The 7739-nt window shown below is 39.5% G+C and overlaps 2 protein-coding genes across 2 annotated transcripts; one reads left to right on the top strand and one right to left on the bottom strand.

The window, feature by feature from the left end:
- Nucleotides 1-1251: 1251 nt before the first annotated feature.
- On the bottom strand, nucleotides 1252-2371 carry LOC106297521. The gene is made up of 3 exons (XM_013733747.1): nucleotides 2269-2371; nucleotides 1569-2194; nucleotides 1252-1335 (listed from the first exon to the last, which is right to left on the bottom strand). Exons 1-3 carry the CDS (start codon nucleotides 2369-2371, stop codon nucleotides 1252-1254), a joined length of 813 nt encoding a protein of 270 aa, XP_013589201.1.
- Nucleotides 2372-5707: 3336 nt separating this feature from the next.
- LOC106299628 lies at nucleotides 5708-6205 on the top strand. The gene has a single exon (XM_013735687.1). The coding sequence runs from the start codon at nucleotides 5784-5786 to the stop codon at nucleotides 6051-6053; it is 270 nt and encodes an 89-aa protein (XP_013591141.1). The 5' UTR covers nucleotides 5708-5783; the 3' UTR covers nucleotides 6054-6205.
- The last annotated feature ends 1534 nt before the right edge of the window (nucleotides 6206-7739 follow it).

Below are 7739 nucleotides of genomic sequence, written 5' to 3'. Positions count from 1 at the left end.
TATGTGGGTTCACATCTCCATATTAGGGTTTACTTATCCATATTAGGATTTAGTTGTCCATAGTATGTGAAACTATTCTATCTCCGTTAAATAGTATAGTATTGACTGAATGACACTTGTTTTCTTCTAGGACGTGGGTTAACTATTTCCATAGTTATTATGTCGTGTATGTGGGTTCACATATCCATATTAGGGTTTAGTTATCCATATTAGGGTTTAGTTTTCCATATTAGGGTTTAATGAAGGACATTGGTTTTCTTCTAGGATGTGATTTATGTGTGTTCACAAATCCATATTAGTGTTTAGTTATCCATATTAGGGTTTAATGAGGGACACTTGTTTTTCTTCTACGATGTGGGTTAATTATTTCCATATTTATTATGTTGGGCATCTGGGTTCACATATCCATATTAGGGTTTAGTTATCCATATTAGGGTTTAGTTATGCATATGAACCCAGCATATTTCAACCCTTTACAACATCCATACTATATATGTTACATAGAATAGTATATCGCGCTATACTTGCGGGCTTCACCGGCTGGGATGTGTATTAATAATTTCTCTTTGGTTTATGATTTAACTAGAGTTGTAGGGTTTAGTTTCACTATATGGGGTTTCCTTTTAGCATTACCAGTGTTTTCACCCGGTTGTACAAAATTAACAAAGCATTTAAGTAATCCATTCTACTCAGCGTCGTCCTGATTAACCAACCCAACGGTACAATGTACGGGGAGTGGGTTCACATTTCAATATTAGTGTTTAGCTATCCATATTAGGGTTTAATTCTTTATCTATGACTAGGTTCGTGATTTTGTAATAGGTTGCGCCTTCCCAATAGCGTACTTCTAACATTTATAATTACCATACTATTTAATATGAATAGTATAGTAATACATTGTATACTCGCGGAGGCCAGTACGATTGTCTCTACAATGTTGTCATTTTGAAATATTTAGTGGAGAAAGGCATCATTATATTCACATCAAAAGGTCGGCGGGTGTTCCGTACAACTTGCACATACTTTGTGCTTCACATAGGGTTTATATAGCATACTATTTACATCCTAAATACATCGATATATGACAGCTTTGCATTTATTCGTGTATTTAGTTAAAATTTGCTTCGCTTACCCATTATACTTCGTTTAGAGGGCCAGTCCGTAGACGGCAAAGGCTTTCGCTTATTCACCCAGTTCCCAAAAAGAAGCTTCGAACTGCCTTCATATGCCTTCTCCATAGTCACGTACTTTTTATATAGGGTTACGGCAGGACGCCTTGTTGTGACCTGAATGGCCACAACGTTTGCATTTCCTAGAGGATGAGGTGCCTCCTTTCTGCAACATTAGGACAATACTAATGTCATTGACAAAGAAACATCAAAAATTCATATCTAATATACCATACCATATCAACCCGTCTATATACCATTTACATGTAATCTACTATATGTCATTTAGCATCAAGTGTTCGCTAATGTATGTTGAATACTCTATTCATTATCATCGTCATCACATATCCAAGTTTGTCTCCCCTTACTCTCATGTATCCATCAAAAGGAAAGATGTACCTTATACTCCCCATGGGAGAGAATGCGGACTTTCCTTGGACGGCCAGGTGGGCGCCGCACCGCCGGTGGGAGAAGGTCATTTGGAGTACCACTCCCTATTTCTATCCCTCCGACTGATGGGACTGGGTAAATTTTTCCTGCAAATCCTTGTCTCCAAGTTGTCACATAGTATGGTGGCGCCACCAAAGCATCAGAAGGGAAGTCAATCCTTGTTGCAGCAGCTAGAGCATGAATACATGGTATGCCAATCGATTTGTATTTCATACAACTGCAGCTGCCAGGTCCCAATAAAACGGTGAAGCACTCTCCCGCATTGCCCTGCACTTGAAACTCCAACTCCCCAATATCACGTACTGACAAACCAGTTGATAGTTCATAGTTCTCCTCAACCAATTTCCGGGCATTTGGTGTGAGGGTTCCTTGCTCTCGGTTTGCTTTTGCTCTACGCAATGCTAGCCAGCCCATAACGGTCATGCGTATGTATTCAAACATAGTGATAAGTGGATATTCTCTTGCTTCCTTAATGACACCTTTCCAAGTTTCAGCAATGTTTGAGTCCATCATGTTGTACCGCTGGCCTTTGAACCGCTGGCCTTTGAAATGAGCTCTAGTCCAGTGGTCAGAACCTGAAGAAGATATAGTATGGTATGAGTTATTATGTTTTAATAATTGTACTATATTCGAGAATTGGTAGACATACCTATGTCAACCAAATATGCAGCACATGCAGGGTTTATTTTCTGGGTCTCAATAAACTTCTGATTAAACTCGGTAACCGTGAATGCCCGTGCAGCCGCAGACATAAGGTTTGCGAGCGTGCTTTTTTTAAATGTTGCCTTTATGTTTCGCCAAAGATGGACTACACATGCAACGTGATGAGCGTGATGATAAACCTGGTTGTCAGAAACATAAAACTCCAATTATTACCATACTGTATGAATAAAATGAGCCCGCAAGCGTTAGACTATTAACAGTCGAATTTAAATAGTACAGTACAGGAGGTACATTTCTAAGCCCACTATAAATACTGGCATGTCGATCTGATATGAAAACCAAGCCCGGTACATCGTAAACAAAAGTTTGTAATTTCGGGAAAAACCATTCCCAAGCATCGTCGTTTTCACTATCAACCACCGCAAAAGCTAGAGGAAATACTTGGAAATTTCAGTCTTGTGCAGACGCTGTAAGTAGGCAGCCACCTAACTTCCCTTTCAATGACGTCTCATCGACAACAACCACTTAACGCATGGACTGATAACCTGAGATTGATGCCCCATATGCAACAAAACAATACTTAAATCTTGTTCCCCCATCTTCGACATCCGTACTCTCCAAGAAGCAGGCCATTCCTTCATTTGACGACTGAAGGAGAGCTAAGTAGGCGGGGATAAGTGAGTACCTTCCTACCATTGTACCCATCGCATGGTCCATTGCAAGCTCTCTAGCTCTCCAAGCTTTCCAGTACGATACATTCACATGAAACTCATCCAACAGCATTTTCCTAATTGCTGCTGCAGTTGGGCCACACTTAATTCCAACAAACCTTGATTGCATTATCTCGCCTATAACCTGAGTGGTTGCCAGGTTATGGTAGTTGTGGCGCTCATCGACGGTGCATGAGTGAATAAGATTTGCTTGACGAACTTGAATGTTCCCACTAGCATCCAGCAGAACCGCATACACGCGCCACGGGCATCCAATGCCCACGCATTGGGCAAGTAGCATTGCCGGACTCGAGCGGGGTGTCCTGAAATGGAACTTCCTATTCATGGCATGAATGGCTAGTTTGATTTTGCAGTCAGTTTTGGATTTGAAGACACGGCCAACGTAAATATCATCCCACTCGTACTGTATGTCAGCAAGGGCAGTATCCACACCTACAAATTTACATTTTGTCAATAACAAGTAATTAGTATATGATATAGTATGGTAAGTATTAATCTCGACAAATTCAAATAGTTACGTAGTGGCACATTGTTTCTTGTTATACATGTCCCCCGGCGATCGTTGAAAACTGGTGGGGCATCCTTTCCAAATAGAGCTGGAGTATATGGGTCGTTTAGTATCTCGTGGAGTGCTTCATCAAATTTTCCCCAGTGTTGACCAAATTCGTCAGCTACCTCAAGGGAAGCCTCTGTACTAGAACTAGAACTACCATCTCCCTCCTTTGGGTTGGGAATTCCTGGTATTCCGAACACTAGACGCCGAGCTACAGGTCTAGATGCATTTACTGACTCGAGAATACTTGTACGAAGCACAAGGACGACCATTGCTTCATCGGAGTCACTGTCTGAATCAGTTTCATCCTCTAAGGGGCGTTTGTTCTTTCCCTTCTGTCTTGCTTCTGTCTCCGCCATAGCAAGTCGCCTATTCTCTGTAGGTTCCCTGATTTCTATTCCACGCATACCATGTAGTATAGTCTGTCGCCGATGCATACCATTTCTAGGCCTCTGTATGGAACACTCCTGCACCTCCTGTTCTTTCCCACCTACATGCTTCTGTGTTGGTGGAATAGTCAATGGAGTTTCCGAGAGTGAAAAATCATGCCACTCCTCCTCATCAATACAGTTTTCACCTCCATCCTCTCCCCCTATACGCACATTACGTTGGCGTGGTAGATGAGGTTCTTTCCCACTAGGTGAATGGCGAATGATGGAGACATAAAGATCAACTTCTTCAATGGTGCGCCTCATCCGGATGAAGACACCTACTTCGGTATCGTCTGTTATGTACTGAGGCGTATCCAACTCTCCATCACCCATTGCAATCCACTCCGGGTATTGATAGGAGAGTTTGATGGAGATATCTTTGGATGTTATGTCTAGACATTCTTTGACTGCAGTTAGTAGCTCGGTCATTGTCATCTCCACATTAAGTTGGATGAAATGCTCAGCTGCACACACTATGTCAGGTTCAAATATCCACCGATTATCTGCATCACGGACCCACGTCACATGTACAATCAAGACTTTATCTGGCTCATTCATCTGCAAAATTACCATAGTAAACAGAATAATATTTCAGATCTATAACGGTAATTCCATTCCATCTTTAGTAGGTAAATCAAAAGGTATAATAAATGTACAATCGAGGTTGTAAGCGGAGTTAACTTAAGCTTACCTTATCGAAAGTCAGAGCATTAACTCTGTAACTGCATTCACCTTCTTCACTGTATTTTCTTACTTTTTACACAAATAGACAGACTGTAACAAAATAAAGGACTACACCATATATCAAGATGTCGCTGTTCTACTATCCTCCACATATTTACATAATACAGTAAACCTTATGCAGTTAGAAACGTGTGTGACATGGTCGATTTAATACCCTGAGATCTGCACAGTACGCGGTAAATCATGGCCTTACCTATCTAAGCTTACGTGTACTTACCTTCTTTCCTTCACCGTATACTTGTTGGCGACAGAGTTATAACCGGATGAAAGGAAACACATTTGTTAGTCTCTTAATTATGTCAAAATCATTTCCCTGCACCTAATTAATCTATCAAACTTAGATATTTCGCAAATTCACCCTATTTATAAAACAATTCTGTAGTGTAACAACTTTGTTGATGTTTAGATTTCTTCAGATATATGCTACTGTTTGTAATCCAATAAGCTGAAAATACAATGGCTGGTGTTTATAATCCGAAAACGCAAAGTTAATGCAATAAATAAGGGTTGATATTAATTAAAGACATGACCTATAAAAAAAATAACAAAAACCTGATATATTTTTTTTTGAACTTTACAAAAACCTGATATTTACAAACCAACGAAGGATTAGCCTAAAAAAGAGAATCAATCGAAGGAGTCGAGGAGATATTACAAACTTTTTGTTTATATGGGCACGAATGCCAATATAGTAAGCAAAACCTATTGCGCCTACCTGCACTTGCGGCCATCCCGGATCTCTTAGAAATTAGAATACAATATTAGTCCTTATCCAATTTTTTCAACAGGTGGGGGCACAGTTCACCAAACCAACAAGACAAAAACTTAGGAAAACCAAGGGGAGACAGCGTCTGGTTTTGCACACTAACAAGCGGCTAAAACTCTGATCCTCTAGTTCTATCTATTATATAAATAGAACTCATGGAAGCTCATCTTCTTTCATCAACAACTTTCACAAATCAATTCTCCTTTTTACAAACAAAAAACAAAGCAAGAGTTTCTCTTATTTCTCCAATTAAAAAAAAAGAAAGAAAGAGAAAAGATGAGTTCAAGAAGCAAAGCATGGTTAGTGGCAGCAACCATCGGAGCCGTGGAGGCCTCGAAAGACCAGTTGGGACTATGCCGGTGGAATTACATGATCCGATCTGTGAATCAACGTATCCGAAACAACGTGAGATCCGCTGCTCAGGTGAACAGGTTCTCTTCTTCGTCCACCATCCCCCGTGCCTCCTGTAAGGAAGGTGAAAAGGCAAAGCAAGCTGAGGAGTCTCTCAGGACCGTCATGTACTTGAGCTGTTGGGGTCCTAATTGATGAAGACAAATTGATCGAGATCCGACAGGTTGTATCTATGTGGCGGAGCTGTGAAATCCAAATCCTAAATAGACGCTATGAGTTTTGGGGGTTTTGATGGGTTCTTTCGGGATGCAATCAAATAACGGATTCGAATTGTATAAGGCAAAATGATACTTGTACAGAATTCAGGGATGAATATAAGAGTTTATGTAAATCCTGCATGTTACTGGAAAATATAGAGCTTTCTACTCGTTTAACACATCATACATTTCCACTGTTGTTGATATCGAGCTTGACAATATGCTCTTCCTAAATTGAATTTCTAAGAGGTTTCCCGTCAAGCCAAGCTTTACATTCGGTAATAACTTGCTCGGGAAGTTAAAAGACATATGTCACACAAGATAAATTACAGTAACATTAGCATCACTGGATTTTTAATTCTAGGTCATTGGTTTACATAAGGAGTTAAACATCTGAAGTATATTACCAAGGAGTTCGTACCCTACATCTTTTGACAAAAGAAAATAATAAAGGAACAGTTAGTGCGTTCATTTTATTATTGGGGTTTTATTCAATGGTATTTATGAGAATTATTGCCTCTGTTTTGTTGTCTTACTCCAAGTTCTTAATTGCATCCTTACATCTACTAATCTTGGTCATCGTCGCAAGGACTTGTTCAACAAACAAACAAAATGTTATCGCAAGGACCAACTCGTATTGTAGGCAATCGTGATTTGTTGACCAATGCATGTACCTTTTTTGGGTCAAATGCTTGTATTTTTAAACATTTTGGTGGCCAATGGTTTCCCTTATTTATCGGTTTCTAGTTAAAGAATTTTTTTTAGTTTTTCTGGAACAATTTAAAGATTCTCTAGAAGAAATATGGAGTTCTAGTGGAATTTATTTTTAATTTGAGTTTTGCTCTGATGGTTCTTTCAGTGTTTTCTCTCAATTCTTAATAAATTCATTTCTGCTATAAAAGTAATGGAAAAGTCTATATTTATTCATAACATAGGGTTTTCTTATATAGGAGATTACACCGTCAACTATAAATGATAAAGATTACAAATCATAATTTTTTGGTTATGAGTCATCCACAATCTGGTTCATAACACTCTCCTTTGGATGCCATAACCATTTAGAGCTTGTAATGTGCTTTAATGTTGTCTCATTAAAACCTTACGAGGAAAACTCAATTGAGACAAAACCATGGTGAAGGAAAAAGAGTAACAACACACATTACTCCCCCTGATTTGGACATTAATGAAGGTCCCTTGGACCTCTCCAATTTTCTGCAATCTGTGGGTGATGAAGATCTTGGGCATAATATGCTTCGTCCTCGAACATGATAGTTGGTTCTTCTTTACCATCGGCCATGCCACAATCTGATCGAACATATTCAGTCATCGACTTCAAATACACACACACGAAATCTTGGATGATGTTGCTGTGATATGCGTGTACCACCATGTGTAAAGCATAACCTGTCTGAAAACAAATCAACAAAACCAAATAACCCCTCTTTGGGCTGGTTAGTATAAAATAAACCAAAATCAAAGGTTTCTTCATCGTCCTTCTTATGGACCAATCAGATCAGTGTCTAAAACAAGACTTCTGCATCGTCCATCTCAGGAATAAATGGATTTCTTTATCGTCCACCTTTGGACTGAATGGATCAGTGTCCAAAACAAGTGATCTCACGCC

The sequence above is a fragment of the Brassica oleracea genome, chromosome C6 (assembly GCF_000695525.1).
Source record: "Brassica oleracea var. oleracea cultivar TO1000 chromosome C6, BOL, whole genome shotgun sequence".
In the NCBI taxonomy this organism is placed as follows: Eukaryota; Viridiplantae; Streptophyta; class Magnoliopsida; order Brassicales; family Brassicaceae; genus Brassica; species Brassica oleracea.
The sequence above is the reverse complement of the archived record's forward strand: the minus strand, read 5'-3'. Positions and strand labels throughout refer to the sequence as shown.